The sequence below is a fragment of the Corvus kubaryi genome, unplaced genomic scaffold (assembly GCF_017639235.1).
Source record: "Corvus kubaryi isolate FWS band 111438036 unplaced genomic scaffold, C.kubaryi_AGA036_p1.0 65287, whole genome shotgun sequence".
In the NCBI taxonomy this organism is placed as follows: Eukaryota; Metazoa; Chordata; class Aves; order Passeriformes; family Corvidae; genus Corvus; species Corvus kubaryi.
Window position 1 is genome coordinate 141,439 of NW_024581892.1, and position 16,931 is coordinate 158,369.

At 40.5% G+C, this 16,931-nt stretch overlaps 1 protein-coding gene across 5 annotated transcripts; it reads right to left on the reverse strand.

Annotated features, from left to right (window-relative positions):
- Window positions 1-364: 364 nt before the first annotated feature.
- LOC121673236 (transcription elongation factor A N-terminal and central domain-containing protein-like) lies at window positions 365-14,035 on the reverse strand. Of its 5 annotated transcripts, none has more exons than XM_042046382.1 (2): window positions 13,820-14,035; window positions 365-1,766 (listed from the first exon to the last, which is right to left on the reverse strand). In XM_042046382.1, exons 1-2 carry the CDS (start codon window positions 13,872-13,874, stop codon window positions 676-678), a joined length of 1,146 nt encoding a protein of 381 aa, XP_041902316.1. In that variant the 5' UTR covers window positions 13,875-14,035; the 3' UTR covers window positions 365-675. The 5 variants fall into 5 exon arrangements, with proteins under 5 accessions (XP_041902316.1, XP_041902318.1, XP_041902320.1 ...); XM_042046384.1 differs by having other exon boundaries at window positions 13,794-13,865; XM_042046386.1 differs by lacking the exon at window positions 13,820-14,035 and adding an exon at window positions 13,537-13,775.
- Window positions 14,036-16,931: the final 2,896 nt, after the last annotated feature.

A 16,931-nucleotide genomic window follows, 5' to 3' on the forward strand; every position in this document is an offset into this window, starting at 1 on the left:
ATCTTATATTATAAATCTGGCCCGCATACTGATAGACTGTCACAGCTCCTGTTTTCCTTCCAGGAGCTAAAATAAAACTAAAGCATAATGTAATTCTTGCTTTAATTTGCTAGCTGCTTTCTCCCCCTTTAATGCTCTTTTTGTTTCTTTTTCCCTGTTAGAAATCACCTCTCAAACCAACTTAATAATCTAACACTTGCTTGCAAATAGTGATTTAATTAAGGAGTGAATCCATGCTGAACATTCTGCAATGCACACAAGTATGTGAACTACAGTTCTGGAAACAGTTTGTTTACTGTAAATTAAACTTATGTTCTGTGAAAGAACTCCTCCTGAAGATAAAAAAAAATTTCCAAGTATCTAGTCCCTTCAGGAAAAAACTGCAGCACTTAGAATATTTTTAATGGATTAACTAGCAAATATTCCACTCAGATACAGTGTAACCATTTTTTCCTCTTTACCATTTTATTTCTTTACCTATTTAGATTACTCAAAAACACGTAAGATTCATTCAAGTCATCTTTAAAAATACAATAGCAGTTTTTTTAAAAATTGATTTTGAGGTTTTTAGTGGCAGCACTCACATAATATCAGTGCAGAATTTAAAATTACAGAGTTTCAACAGAGGTACGTTCTCATACACGTTACCAAATCCCTTATTAAAGAGAGATAGCATTACAAACAAATCCATCTGCTGTGATACCACTGTTCTCCACATTCATTACAAATAACGTAAGTCAACATTTGTTCATCTGGGTTTGTGTTTCTCACCCAAGCTGGAAGAAAGAGAGTTCCTCTGGCAATCATAGTTACAGTGCAATCAAATTTTTCACAGCGTCTGCATTTTATTTTATTTGTCTGTGTGCCATTAATAACCAGCGGAAGCTGATGTTCCTGAACAGATGATTTTGTGTACAGAGCCCTGAGCTGTTTCAGTTCATCGCTGGCCATTTCCATCACTGTCATCTCAGCAAAAGCCTTTGGGCTCAAAGTCCCTGAAAAAAGGTTATGTTTTAAGTGGCAACTTTTAGGGTTCTTAAGGTTAGAGATTTTACTTCTAATGCAATTTTTGTATTTTTTATCATTTTTAGCATGAAGAGCAAAAATATGTTCTTCAATATCTTTAGCTAACTCTAGCCATTTAACAGTTTCTTCTTCATCTTTGGCAGAACCAATCAAAGCTTTATAAAGAAGATCCACACATTTACACCTCAGAGCTCTCACTGGATGCTGCTGCAGACTTGCTTCGCTAACAACAGATTTAGAATCTTCATGAACAGTGTGTTGTTCCTCAAAAGAAGAATGCTGATTCATACTGCCTTCTGCATTGTTACATACCGCATTTTTAACAGTTTGTGATGGGACCAAAATGTTGGAACTAGTACCATCTAATGCCTCCTGCTGACATGGTCCTTCAGACAGCAACTGCTCTCTAGGAACTACACCAAGATGCTCCATTTCCTCTTTCACATACACAGAAACAGACTTTTTAAGTTGCATTGACTGAGCAGAGTTATTCTTGTAAAGTGTTTTCCATCTTGATAATAACTGCTTTGCTTTCTTTTTCAACCCTTCTGAAGGGCAGCTCTTGAGTACTCTGTATACAGCCTTGGTAACATCTGTCCCCTGAAGATATTCTACAGTCATGTCAACATCTTCAAGTTCTTTAAGATGATCCTCAATATCTTGCAAATTGTTCTCAGACAGTAGTTTTTCAATACTGTGGGTTCTGCGTACAATATTTTCCAGGTCAGACATTTTTAAACCTGAAAACAAAAGAAAGATCATCACCTTTCCTGCAGTTATGACATTAATTCATCTTCTGTATATTCACACAAGGTCTTCTTTTCATTTTATGCTATTTTACTCTATTTTATTTGTATATATCACTGAGTGTGCCACCATTTTCTTGAAATGGTGTACAGAAGCCTGAAACACCATCCTGTTTCATACATGACCCTCAACTTTTCACTTGCTGTACAAGACATCATGCTGCATCTCTTTCAAAAGTTTCTCCTTAGAGCTACCAGAGATGCAAGTCAGAGTAGTGACTTTTACCTGAGGTCCTATTGCTGCCCTTTCCCTCACTAGCTCTGGCATCATATTACAGATGGATTATCAAGACGGGGCAGCTCAAAACCAGTGACACCAGCAAAACAGTTTCAAAACACTGACATCTACAAATTTTGAAAATTCTTGAAGGTTAAAGACAGATCCCTCTGTATTTTCTTGCAGCTGTAGCATCAGTAAAGCATGCTCCCATATACTCTGACACATAAAGGAAAATCAAAGGGGGTCTTCAGAATGCAGAATCTCATGGTTTCAATAGTATTTCCTTTTGATTCCTTTTCATCAAGTCCTTTGATCAAAAAATGCTCAGTGCATTGTTATTGCCAATTTGCATACAAAAAAATGTTTCTACTCCTACTATTATTTTTCTGCTGAAAAAGAGAATTAAATGTAGAATGCAGAAATGAATGGTGTCTTGTAAGTATTGTGTTCCTCTTTTCTGCAGTTAGTCTTAGTTTACGCACAAAATCAGTGTTTTGTCTGAAATTGCATACATCCTGATTCTACTCCAGAAAAACTCATCTGCCTGACAGAGACAAGGCTAGCTACACATGTCCATATGGGAAAGGAATCACAAGCAGGTTTCTTGCAGCATCACTGTTTCCATGATGAAAACTCCTGAGAACAGGGGCAGAGGAGGGACAAGAGATACAGCTGTATAATTTGCACACTCTGTTGTTTCTATGACCACCACCAGCTAACTTGTCTTTTGCAGGACAGAAACAAGTTCCAACTTTAGGTAGGACCTCAGAGTTCCACAAAATCAAAAGGCAGAGAGGGTAAGACATTTTTCTATACAAACAGAACCAACCCACCCTGCACAGTGAACGTTCTCAGCATTCCCTTAAGCTGTATTTAAACACTCCTGTCTTATGTTTTGAAGTCCTACAAAACCTCAATAATGGCAATTACAGAAACTTGATGTTATTACTCAAGAAGTTTCAGAATCAGAGAACCAGGATGCAGTTTTCACATACTTAAGTTGAACCCTATGCATCATCATACTAAAAAGCCCATGTAAGTGCATCCACTCCTCTGTTCTGCTACAGGAACACACGGAGGCTGTGAACAAAAAGAAGTGTTTTGTAACGTAGGAGAGCCCTCACAAAGCAAGAACAGTTCCCTGTCACCAGAATACCAAGAAGTTGACATTAGAAAATTATTATCTGCTGATTTACTGTTTTTCATGCAATCCAGGGCAGAGTTGGTGACAGTTATATGTTAACGCAGTATGACTGCTATGCCTTATAATCAGTTGTGCTTCTTCCAGATCTTGTGTCTACGTATGCGTTGTATTATGCTCACACACTGTAAAAGTTACCTAAGGCAAGATGACTTCATGAGCTCTCAGTATTTAGCATATAGGACAATGGACACACAAAGAAATTATCAGACACAAACTACTCTGCTGATAATTTGTCAGTGCATATATTTCTACCCTGTGGCAAAGGTGAGGTATTTTGATATTTCATTGAGGACTATGCTTCATAGGAAGTTTCCTCTCTAATATTTTAGGGTGAGGATCTGTATGTAAGAAATCCACATGCAAGATCCATATGCTGAGTCTGTGGGTATCACCTGCTTCATGGTAGTGGTCCTTGCTCATCATTATCTACTTGATCCTACACAGCCCCCCAGCATGGCAAGGTTCTACCTTAGGACTCTTACACTATGGCAATAAATTTAATTATCAGAAATTTTAAATTTTCTTAGTCATGTGCTGACTTTTCAAGTTCATGCAACATTAAATTCAAGTTTGTAAATGTTTCAGCAGCTGCTAAATAAACAAACTGAAAACACAAATATGGACATCAAATTATAGGCAACTATTTTAAAATAATTTTGGAAATTAAACCACCTAATAGACTCCTCACACTTAAGTCAAAACAATCACTTCTAAGGAAATGCTTGTCTCAAAATGTACAACTTCTAGCAAAGAGGTACGACTGACTCCCTTCAAATGTAATATGCAAAGTTAAGTAAAAGTAACAGAAAAAGTAATTAAATATTTTAATGGAGAGGGATATTTACTGGTAGTTGGGAGAAGCATAAGAAACAGCAGAAAAAAATCACTGAATAAAGGTATTATTATTTATATTATATTATATTATATTATATTATATTATTATTATCAGTGACATCAGAGAGGTTTCTGCAGCGAAATATTCTAGGAATGGTCCTGGCTTTGTTGTGCGTACCTAGTTGGCAAAAAGTTTTAAAATCCTTCAAGGTGAAAAGCAATACATACTTCTGAAATACTACACTAACTACTCAAGCATAAATTTCATCTTGATTTCCAAATTAAAAGGAAGTGTGATGAAAACAATGAAAAGTTGTTTGTACATTTGTTGCCCTATAAATCATGTAATGACCAGATTTATCACCAAGGTTGACACCATTGTTTTATGCAAACAGAAATTAAACAGAGATTCCTCAACTTAAAAAGAACATATAAAGTAATCCAACAGTTTGTTTTACTACCATGGTTTCTTTCAAAGAATGAAGCAAAGCTCATTAATTAATACTGGGAAAAGTGCACTGCATTTCATATCAAGTCTGAATATCAAGCATCTTTTCTAATCAAGGCACAACATGATTGTGTTAGACAACTGTAGAAAACATGTTTTTTGCATTCTTATAAGAAGAAACCTGAAATTACCGACGCAGTTGTAATACTGCCGTTTTTTCTAGCCGAAGTTCACTGGGAACCCAAGTATAGTAAGCCTGAGTTCTTCCCTGCTCAGACTCCTGTTCTTTGAACTCTGTTGTTTCTGTTATAAATCAGACAGAACGTAAGTTGGGAGAAGCCCCAAAACCTTTTGAAGAGAATACAAGTGTGTCACAGAAATGAAGCTGCAATTCCAAATGGAAAATTATTCTACCACTTGAGGGAGCTGTGGCATAGCAAACCCATGGAATCTTTTGAAATGTGCATGAGTAACTCCAGCCTCTGTGAAGAAAAAAGATTAAACAATTACCCTGTGACCTTTAGGAGACTTCACATTTTTATGGTATGTATTTGCCTAATTTTGGCAAATAAACCCTGTAGAGTCCATCGATGTTGGGATACAGACAGAAGGAAAGGGGTTTATCCCTTATTCAGCTATTGTTTGTATATTGCTCTTTCTTTCTTTAATTTGGAATTTGACTGCTTTTCTACCTGATTTAATGCAATTTGACAAATGCTGCTGAGCAAGTACTTATAAAACTAACTGAATCGAACTCAGTCAGCACTGTTCTGCTGTGTTCCTAATTCCAAGAGACAAGAAATCCCAGAAAGACTAGGGTTTTTTCTTAAGTTATGAAATTAATCATGCATCTTTGTTAAGGTAGAGCTGTAAGAAAAAGAACGAACAAATGGTAGCGTCACAGTTTTGTGCAGTATAAAACAAACATCCTCATCCCTCCCACAACGGCACAAGGCATTTCAGTTTAGCAATGACAGAATCACAGAATGGTTTGGGCTGGAAAGGACCTAGCTCCAACCCCCCTGCAATGGGCAGGGGATGCCATTTACTAGACAAGGTTGCTCAGACCACACCCAACCTGGCCTTGGACACTCCCAAGGATCGGGCAGCCACAATTTCTCTGGGCAATCTGTTCTAGTGACTCACCACCCTCTGCGTAAAGAATTTCTTCCTAACATCTAATCTAAATTTGCCCTCTTTCAATCTAAAACCATTGACATTTGGTCTGTCACTATCTGCCCATATAAAAAGTCACAACATGAGGTCACAGTAAGGCCTCCCCAAAGCCTCCTCTTCTCCAGGCTGACCAACTCCAGCTCTCTCAGCCCATCTTCATAGGAGAGGTGCTCCAGCCCTCTGACCATCTTTGTGGTCCTGCTTTGGACTTGCTCTAACAAGTCCATGTTTTTCTGGGGCTGAGGATCCCAGAGCTGGATGCAGCACTCCTGGTGGGGTCTCATGAGGGCAAAGTAGAACCCTCCCTCCCTCGACCTGCTGGCTACCCTGCTTTTGATGCAGCCCAGGGTGCCATGGGCCTTCTGGGCCATGAGTGCACGCTGTTGGCTCATGCCCAGCTTCTCATCCATAAGAACCCCCAAGTCTTTCTCTACGGGGCTGCTCTCAATGACTTCTTCTCCCAGTCTGTGCTCATGTCTGGGACTGCCCTGACTCAGGTGCAGCACCTTGCACCTGGACTTGTTGAATCTCATGAGGTGCTTGTGGAAAAACAACTATGGATTTATAACACAAGATGATACAGGGGAAGATTTATTCATCCATAGAACTGCCATTAAAAGGAATAACCCTAAAAATTACCTGCAAAGTGTAGGAGATGGAGAAGTTGTACAATTTGATATAGTACAAGGGGCCCACTTCTCAAGTTCGTCCAAGGCCCCCTGGATGGCATCCTGTCCTGCTGTTGTGTTATCTGCAAACTTGCTGAGGGTGCACCAGTCCCACTGCCCATGTCACTGATGAAGGGCACCAGTCCCATGAGAGTCCTGAGGAACACCACTCATCACTGGCCTCCACCTGGACATAGAGACACTGACCACAACTCCCTGGCTCCATCCATCCATCCTTATCCACTAAATAAGAATGAGTCCATCCATCAAGTTCGTATCTCTCCAATCCAGAGATAAGGATGTCATGTGGGACCATAACAAAGGCCTCACACAAGTCCAGTTGACATTGGTCAGTCTTCCCTTGTCAACCCTTGTTGTCACTCCATCCTAGAAGGCCACCAAGTTGGTCAGGCATGACTTGCCATTAGTAAAGGCATGCTGGCTACCTTGAATTACCTTCCTGTCTTTTATGTGTGTTAGCACATCTTCTAGGAGGCTCTTCCTAAGCACAGAGGTGAGGCTCACCAGTCTGTAGTTCTCTGGATCTTTCTTTCTCCCCTTTTTTAATATGGAAGTGATGTTTCCTTTTTTCCAGTCACCAGGGACTTCAACAGACTGCCATGACTTTCCAAATATGCATGACAACATCTGTTTGAGTTCCAACTGTACACTGAAGGTTACAAGGCTCATATTTACAATGAGACTCTGTAATGCTGTGCTGATGAGGCACTTTCTTGCCAAATCATTATGAGCTCTCACTCTGACTGCATAGTATAATGAGTCACTTGTGTGTACAAGAATAAATGATGACAATCAATAAAAAACTTGTAAGCCAGTTCGCTTCCAAAAAAAAAAAAAAAAGATCAGGCTACCTCAGGTTTAAAATATAGCCATCCTGTAATAATGCCAAGTTGAGTAAGAACATTTTTAAACAGTAAAATGACTAAGAGAAAACCAACAAACAAAAAAAACCACAGCCTGAGACACTTGCTGTTAAGTGCAAATTCAGTCCCCGAGAAAAACACTGCCCTCTCCAAAAGTATTTGGGGTAAATGCTTTGTCTTTGCTTTACACCTTATCTTGTGCAAAGCAATAGCCCATTTTGTCTTAACGCTGAAAAACCAAGACAAACTCAGAATGCATCCAAGCAAGTGTGTATGAATGTCTTGGAAGGCTGAACACCAGTCTTCTTCTCCCTCATCCCAACCTTCAATGTAGGTGAGCTTTTCTACAAGAAATTCTATGTAACTGGAAAAAAATCCAGACTACAGCCCAGACAAGGATCAGAAGTCAAGTACTCCTAATAGTGTGTGCTGCTTTCAGCTGGGGTAGAGTTAATTTCCTTCACAGCGGCTGGTATGGGGCTGTGTTCTGGACTTATGCACAGAGTTGATAATATAGAAATGTTTTTGTTATTGCTGAGCAGGGCCTACACAGAGCCAAGGCCTTTTCTGCCTTTCCTACTGCCACGATGGTGAGGAAGTTGGGGGTGCATGGGAGATCGGGAGGAGACGCAGTCAGAACAGGTGACCCCAACTGACCTAAGGGATATTCCAGACCATCTGACATCATGCTCAGTATATAAAGTGGGGGAAGAAGGACAAGGCGGGGACATTTGGAGTGATTGAGTTTGTCTTCCCAAGTCACCATTACACATGGTGGGGCCCTGCTGTCCTGGAGATGGCTGAACACCTGCCAGCCTGTGGGACACAGTGAATGAATTCCTGGGTTTGCTTTGCTTATGTGTGTGGCTTTCACTTTTCCTATTAAACTGTGCTTATCTCAACCCATGAGTTTTCTGGTTTTTATCCTTCCAGTTCTCTCCCCAGACCTGCTGGTGGGGCCACGGCTCCAATGAGAGGCTCCATGAGGCTTTCCTGCTGGCTGGGGTGAAACCATGATACACTGGAATAAATTCTCTGCAACTGTTGTGTTAAAAAATGTTAATGCTATAGCAGAGATGGTGCATAGCATAATCCTGGAAACACCAACTTACTTTGGGCAACCTAAATCCCATATAAACTATGAAAATTATCAAATGCTATTTTAAACTCAAGAGCCTAATCAGGAATCAGAGAATTCTCACAGCCAGCCTCCAACTCCAAAAACATTTCTCCATCCTATCTACAGTGGGAGAGCAGATACCATCAATGTCACCAAGAAACCACTTACTGGAGGTTTTATTTCATCTTGGCAAAAAGCAGAGCTCTTCCTGCCTCTCTACAGGACTGCCTCCCACACTGAAAAAATACAGAACTAGGTAAAGTTCATCTTCAAAGAATAGCCACATGAATAAAGCTAAGTTAATACAATGAGAATTGAGGCAATACAGCGGTGTAATTTCCAGCTGTCCATGACCACTGACACCTCACTGACCAAGAGTCACCTCTCACTCACAGATCCAGAAGCAGTGAAGTACACAGCACTATGGAGAAGTAGCTTTGTTCTGCATCTTTTACATAAGTGACTGCTTGAACTACAGCACTTTCAACTAATCTGGAGCCATACTGTCTCGACCCTGTGTTTCTCTCAGTGAAATCATTCTCCCACAGCTTTCTTCCCAAATTAGGGGAGTTTGAAGAGGAGAGGTGGCAGAGTGTATCACATTCATGTGAAGATGCACCGAGTATCCTCTTTTACAAGGCCAATTTTTAATCCTTATTTGGAGTTCCTTCTCCTAGACTCCCCACTTTCAATTAAAATAGAATTCTTATATTCTTAAAAAAAAAAAAAGAAAAAAGATAAAACAATCAATAGAGCACATAATGAAATTCTCAAGCCTCAGGGATCAACCTCAATGCAGAGCTCTCAGCACATTTTTCTAATAAGATCAAACATGCATAGATTTAATGAGATAGGAAAAGCTGTTGTCCTTACCAGACAAGCTGCTTAGCCACTGGCTTCATTTGACATCAGTATGTAAGCCAGAGCTCATGAAAATGTTCAAGATATTACAGCTACACCAGACGAATTAAACCCTGACTTGTTCCATGGCAAAACCTAAATGAGAAAATACTTTAGAAATTGAATAGCTACAGCTGTTTTGAGTTCTAGGATGCTCGGCTGATGTTAGAGAGGATACACATCCCAGCAGAGACATTACGTTGCTAATGGCTCCTTTTAATAACTTCATTTACAGTTAAACTGATTCACACTGGAAGACATTTTAGCTTTTCCTATATCCTGTCTTCCTTAATCACATGAATTTTTCTACTAAATGAAGTTAACTACTTGAAACACAAAAAATGTTACAAGTAATTACTCCACTGACATGAAATCTCTATTTCTATTGATATTGCTGACCTTGTTAATAAAATAATTTTAAGGAGTTTAAAAAATTACGAAATTTACTTTTAACAAGTTACAGATTACAAGTGTCAAGTGGAGGTATTAGCTAATCTCTTCCACAATAGGACAGCTATACAGACTCACAATACATTATAATACATTGTGATTCAATGGGGCAATAATGAAATGTATATATAGTTCTGAGAGATTTGTCATCAACAGTTTCACTGGTAATTATGTATAAATAACGTGGGCTTTAATTTCCTTTAAAATTTGCACCATTTCACATAAAGAAACACTTGTGTGGTTTCTCTAATCTACAACCAGGTTATTTTTCAATATTAACTAACTTTATTCTAAAATCCATTTCCTAGTTTCAGCACAAGGTCACAGAAATGTTCCATGGGGCTCTCTGGTTTTTCAAATCTTCATGACAAAGCCTTGTCAAAGCTGGCAGAGGAATCCCTTTTCTCTCAGCCACTTTCCACTACTTGTCAGTATGAGGTACTAGCTGGGGCTTCAAGCAGGTCAAAACTCAGGCTTTTGACACACAGGGCACATTTTCTAAACACGAACTCCCATTTTGGTCTCAAGTGACAAATACACAGGAAAAGAAGTGTGTTGAACGAAATTTAAGCCAATGACTCAGACATGACAATGCTATCTAGCTACAGAAGAGACACAGATTATGACATGTATTTTGCACTAAGCTGAGCTTCTACAGTAAAGCTTATCATGGGATTCAGGCCTTTGGTGAGGCTGCACACAATCTTTCACAAATCATACAATAATTTTTGTGATTATACATTAACAGAGTCTCCTGAAAGCTAAAGAGCACAGCTTACCATCTGCATAAAAATCCAAGCCTGTTAGAAATACATCTGGCATTTTCCCAACATTATCATGAAGAGCAAAACTTAAGCTAAGCCAAGCAGAAAATGCTATTATCACTCCTTTAGCACCACCCGCTTCAGTACTGAGCCAAAACTTCACTGGGTGAAAAAGAGCTTTTTGCACTTTGTGGAATTAGTTTTTCATTTCCTAACATTCATGTTTTTCCAACAGTAACAGATTTTATAACAAAAAAGAATTATTGTTAAATCTGACAGACAACATGAACAATGTTTCACCATTTTCCCACAGCAAGAGGATGCTATAAACATTGTGCCTCACTCAAGAAAAATACCTGGCGATAGAAATATGATCTAAGCAGATTTGTGTCATCATTTATTACTTAACTACTTTTATTCAATATAGTTTAGTCTCCTAAACTGTTCATCTGGATGGATGCAAATGTTCATATTCGTATTTCCAATCACTTCAGACAGCAAACCAGCCAAACAATTTCAGGAAGGCTGTGACATCTCCAAGTAGAAGCTAGTTTCTTCAACATACTTTAACTGTATTGCCTTATACAGGTAACAGTGTCAGTTCATGAAATGTTTGGGTGCTCTCTCAACACCACTGGGATTGTATCACTCAGCTGCTCTGCTCCGTCTACTCAATGTCTGGGCACAAGAAGCATTCGTAACATCACCCTCCAAACACTGGGAAATCATAATTCAAAATTCCCAGTACATTGAGATTGGCTTATACACTATAATGCTCTTAGAAGTACAAAAAATGGAAACTGTTCTGCATTTCTTTTAAAGCTGTAAGGCTCTAGTCTTCCCATCTTTCCACCGCAGACAAAATGATTAGGAGTTTATACCTTTTTGAAAAGGAAAGGTTACACTGTTGTGCACATCATGGCTCCAGCAGCCAATACTTGAAAAAAAATTCAGACTTTTACACGTTCTATTATAACTACAAAAGACTAAAAATTCTTTCCCTATAAAGATGTTACTTTCCATGTCCATTCTTGGCATTACAGCTTTCCTCTACTATTTTGTAATTTCATCTTAAATTTCTTGTTCATTTACTCAAGTGTAATTAGCACTTTTTAAACCTACTGAAAAGAAGAACATGTTGTGAGGTGCAGGTTTAACATTCGCTTTTAAGTAATAGAGTTCATCAGACTTGTCTTGTGTGTCCCTCTATCTTTCAGTCTCCATAAATACTGTTTATATCCTCTTGCAGATGTACTGATTTGAAACCTGGACAACCTCAATCTAAAAAAAGCTTTCCTAAAGTGGATCACACTTCCTTCTTTCATTGAGCTTTGTATTGGCACAAAAGTCCAACAAAACAGACTGTCTTGAAGACAGAAGCCTAAATCAGTAAGTAAAAATGTATTTAAGACATATCCATCCAAAGTACATTTGTTAACTTAATACTTTACAAAGAAAAAATGAATCATTTTGGAGAGAAATAAGCAATTCTTTCTCTTGAATACATTTCCTTTACAAAATAGCTTTGAAGATTATTCTTATTCATATAGAGCTAGCAAAAACTTCAATTCTAGCACACTACAAGCAAAGATAAATGTTTAGTTTGCAATGTCTTTTTATGGAAAATTGTGCTGACAAATTCATATAAAAATGGAACACATAAGTAATAAAAACATGCTTTATGAACTTCTGCAAGCTTTTCATCATTTGTCAAATGAACACTGTCTTTGCATTGCTTTAACATTCATTTTTTCAGTTAAGTCTTGGGTCTATACTATTTCTATTTGTCATACCATTGCCAGGGCCATACTTAGATTAGATACCACTTTATTGCTGTTTCACAGGTTTTCCACTGAAACATTATAAAACTTTTTTCCTTTAAAAAGAAATCCTTTGTATGCAGGAGAGTATATATGCTCCTGAAAAGGCCATCCATCCTGAATGGATAAAGAGTATGACTTAAAGAAACGGTATTTGTAAAATATTATTAGTGTCTGCTAAAATTCCTTATGCTAAAAGAACACTTAAAAGTGAAAGTAAATAATTTCTTAATACTCGAGAATCTTGATCAAAGACACATGATGACTGGTTCAAATAAAGGATGAAATACACTTGAAATTAAATGGATTTTTATATATTTATTAAAATAACACTACATTTAAAAGCATGAACTCTAACTCCTTTCTGTATTTGTGCCAACATGTGCATTATTTCAAGACATCAATACTGTAGGGAGACTAATATAACAAATACATAAAGAATTCCCATAACAGTACCATCACAGATATCCATCCTGCAGTTTCCAAGGTCAGCCTCTTCTGTGAGTGGAATTACAGCCGCTTCCGATATAAATCAGAAGGGTAGTTACAGCAGCTGGGAGCAGCAGTCCAGCCGTGTGTATTTGGAAGAAGCTGACACTTCCTTGGCGTGGAAGCCAGCCACAGGTGACAGCTTGTCTGGCCGAGGTTTGGGGTCAGGCTCACGATACCAGCGGCTGAGCATCACCACTGGAACCTCCAGCTCAGACACCAGCCCACGAAACTTGGGAGAGATCAGCCTGCAAATCTGCCTGCAGCCGCTCCCAGGAAACGAGTAGGCCAGTGCACTCTGTAACTGTGATCCAGAATGCCACGGGCACGCTAATTCTGCGGGGTTTTCTCCAAATCCTTCATTAAACATCACAGAATCAATTAGATCAGAAAAGTCCTCTGAGATCATCGAGTCTAACCTATGACCCAACACCACCCTGTCCAACCAGACCATCGCACGTCCAGTCTTTCCTTAAACACCTCCCAAAACGGTGGCTCCACCACCTCCTTGGGCAGTCCATTCCAGCATCTAATCACCCTGTCTGTGAAGAAATTCTCCCTAATGTCCAACCTAAACCTCCCCTGGCACCTCATACCCGTTCCTGCTACACATCCCCGGACCCCTCTAGCTTAAGTTTGACCCACTGCTGTCCTGCTCAGAGGCGAAATGCCACCGCGCCTCAGACCCGTGGCACAGCCCGGGCAGGAGAAGCAGGCACGGCCCTACCTGCCAACCCTCCCCCGCTTCTCAGGGCGCTGTTCTCCGTTCCCCTCGGTCCCGAGGGCCAGCCGGGCCTTGCACGGCGCTGAAGGGCAAACCGGGGCTGGGGAGCAGCTGGGCGGTTCGTGCCTCCTGCGACCACCCCCCGACCTCACCGCCAGCGCCAAGGCAAGGGCAGCAGCTCCCTGGGCACCACCAAGGCGGGGAAGCCACACTCCTGCTGCCCCCAGGGAAACACAACGCTGCTCCCGCACGTCCCGTACCCCGGCATGCGGGCCGGCGCCCTCACCTCCGCAGCGGGGCCCGACATGGCGCCTCCCGCCCGCTTCCTGCTCCGCCGCCATCTCCGCGCGGCTGCGGCCCGGGCGGCTGCGCGCTGGCCCCGGTGCTGCCGGAGCGCTGGCGGACACCGGGCTTGGGCAGCCCTGCGGTTGGCGCGGGGTGCTCCCGGAAAAAGAAACCGCGTCCCGATGTACTAAAAATAGTGTGGTCAGCAGGACCAGAGAGGCGATTCTTCCCCTCTTCTCGGCACTGCTGAGGCCACACCTGTGGCCTCATTTCTGGGCGCCTCACTCCAGGGAGGACACTGAGGTGCTGGAGCGTGTCCAGAGAAAGGCAACGGAGCTGGGGAAGGGTCTGGAGCATATGGCCTATGAGGAGCGGCCGAGGGAGCGGAGTTGTTTCGCCTGGAGAAGAGGAGGCTTAGAGGTGACCATATCACTCTCTACAACCACCTGACAGGAGACTGTAGCAGTTGTGGGTTGGCCTGCTTCTCCCACTCAACTAGTGACAGGATGAGAGGACATAGCCTCAAGCTGTGCTAGGAGAGGTTTAAGTTGGACGTCAGGAAGAATTTCTCCACTGAAAGAGTGATTAGATACTGGAATGGGCTGCCCAAGGAGGTGGTGGAGTCACCGTCCCTGGGGGTGTTTTAGGAAAGACTGGACATTGGCACTCAGTGCCATGGTCTGGTTGACAGGTTGGTGTTGGGTCAGGGGTTGGACTTGATGATCTCAGAGGTCTTTTCCAACCTAACTCACCCTGTGTTTCTGCTGTCAGATGACCATGGCAGGTGTATTCACTGTGGGCTCTTGTGCTGTTGCGGGCCTGCCGTAAGGTGAAAGCACTCTGGAGCGGGCAGCAGCCATGGAAGTAACTTGCTCTCCCCTGCAGCCTCAGGTGTGAGGGCACAGTTTCCACTGAGGCTGCCGGCTGTTTTGGGCTGGCGTGGATCTGGCACATGATGTGGCTGTGGGGCAAAAGGGACACCTTGATGCTGGTCCTGTGCAGGGCATGGCCTTACTTCAGTGTTCATCTCTGTTCAACTCCCTGAGATGAATGAAAAATAGATGATATTCATGTGAGTTTAACCTCAGTCATGATATAGTCCTTCTCAAGCAAACACAGCTTGAAAAGGCAGTGTGGCATGCAAGGTAAATGAGTATCAGACCTAAGGCTAACAGAACAAAAAACCCCATTGTAAAACTTCTTGTTTTCAACATGGTACTGTGTTACTTTTGGTTTAACCAACTAGTCTTTGGGATGATAAATGGAGTATTTCTATACACAAAGACAATAATTATAAAATTTCACAGGGTTATAGCTTTTGGATATGATGAAGTGTGCTAGACATATCAGATTATGCAGTAAACATCTAAAAGTTGATGTAGTTTAGTCAAAGCAAAGGTATTTGTCATTGTCTTTGTTGCACTGCTTTCCTCTTTCACATGTATTTTACATAGGTGTTTAAAATTATTTTTTAAGAGATAATACTTCTAGGATTTTGGCTCTATAGCAAATCTACAGATGATGCTGGGGTTTATACTCAGATATAGTAAAGAGCTGGTATGATTTTTTAACACGTTTTTGGTTTCATTTACTTATGAGGTCTGTGTTGCCCTTTGCTGTCAGTAATATGATTTTACCTACCTGAAGGTGCCAAATATGTCTTGGCAAGAATATAACGTACTGCAGACCACTTTTTCCTTATTTTGATATAATGAACATCACCATTACTAATCACACAGGGAAAAAAAGCCTTGCATTCTTGTATAGGATGTAAAAAAACCTAGATAAGCAATTTATTAAATTATTGTAGTGAACCAGTTGATCAGTGCCCATCGCTGAGTGATCTCAAACCTTTCCTTGCTAATGCTGCAGTGGTTGCTTTATAGACTGATTGCTAATGCTGTTCAGTTTCTAACTCACTATGTGTTTGTGCCAAACTCATGAATTCATCAGTGATTGAACATGTGATGCAGTGGTTAGCCCTGACTGGCTGAAGGCCACAGTTGAAATCAGGCTTCCTTCTTGCCTTGTCTTTGTGTCTCACACGGCAAAAAAGTGTGGGAGACTACCTATGCCAAAGAGTTTTATGAAACAAGAGATGAAGAATGACTGTCCAGAAATGGCACAGTACCATATTAGTAGAACAGGATCAGACCTTCGAGGTCCAAATGTGGCATGTCATCCAGTGGCCTATGTTACATATTTTGAAGTATTTCTGCAGCATACATATGTCAGGAACTCAGCAGCATCTGTTGTTGCAAGAGTTCACAGTTTAGTTTCCGTTTGGAGCTCCATTGCGACACTCCAAGGCTTTAAATGCCAGTTTTCTTTAATCTTTCTCTACCTGTGTGATTGTGAGAACAGTACATACAGGATTCCTTATATCCTCAACAGAAAGTGCCTTGCCTCCTACAGAAGCAGAGAGCTCCCTTGGCAGGAAAGCAGAAAAGGAGCCTGGCTTGTTCCTTGTGATTAGCCCTCCTTAGAGAAGGAATCAAAACTGAGGATGCCCCTCCTGCAGACTGGTTTCTCACTCAAAAGACTGCTTGGGCATCTCCATTAAATTGTCTTTGATTTAATGAATAGGGGATCATTATTCCAATTTCCCACTTACAGAACAGATGCAATAATGCTTTATCAATTACCTCTGAAGTAAAGCAAATCAAAACAAAAATTATACACTCATTAAATTAATACATATATGGGTATGTGTGTAATGATATATGTGTCCATCTTTGTGTTTGTATGGTTTACCAGGATAATATCAGTGCTACTCTAACAGTGACAACTTCCTTGAAACTTCAGTATTGGCTGTGATGAGTGGTTGCATTTCTAGAAACATAGGCTTCTATTCAACAAAGTGAGATATTCTGCCAGCTGGGAAAGTATTAAGTATCCAGAGAACTATTTGGAAAAATGCTGGTCAATGTCCATCATAAGGTTCCTGTAGAGAATAGTATATGCTTCAAATAAGCTTCTGTAATTTATTTTTTTTTCTGAAACAATGGTTCTATTTAAAGAATAAAAAAAAACCAAAACCAAATGCATGGATATTATTTATTAATAATTTTAAAAATATTTTTACTTTATTTTTAAAGTTATGTCCTATCTTA

What these genes read in the sequence shown, in the direction of transcription:
- LOC121673236 (XM_042046382.1), bottom strand. Translation starts at nt 13,874, where the DNA reads ATGGCGGCGGAGCAGGAAGCGGGCGGGAGGCGCCATGTCGGGCCCCGC. An exon ending in TGTCGGGCCCCGCTGCGGAG is followed by an intron (nt 1,767 to 13,819) that starts GTGAGGGCGCCG and finishes TTTTGTTTTCAG; the next exon opens with GTTTAAAAATGTCTGACCTG.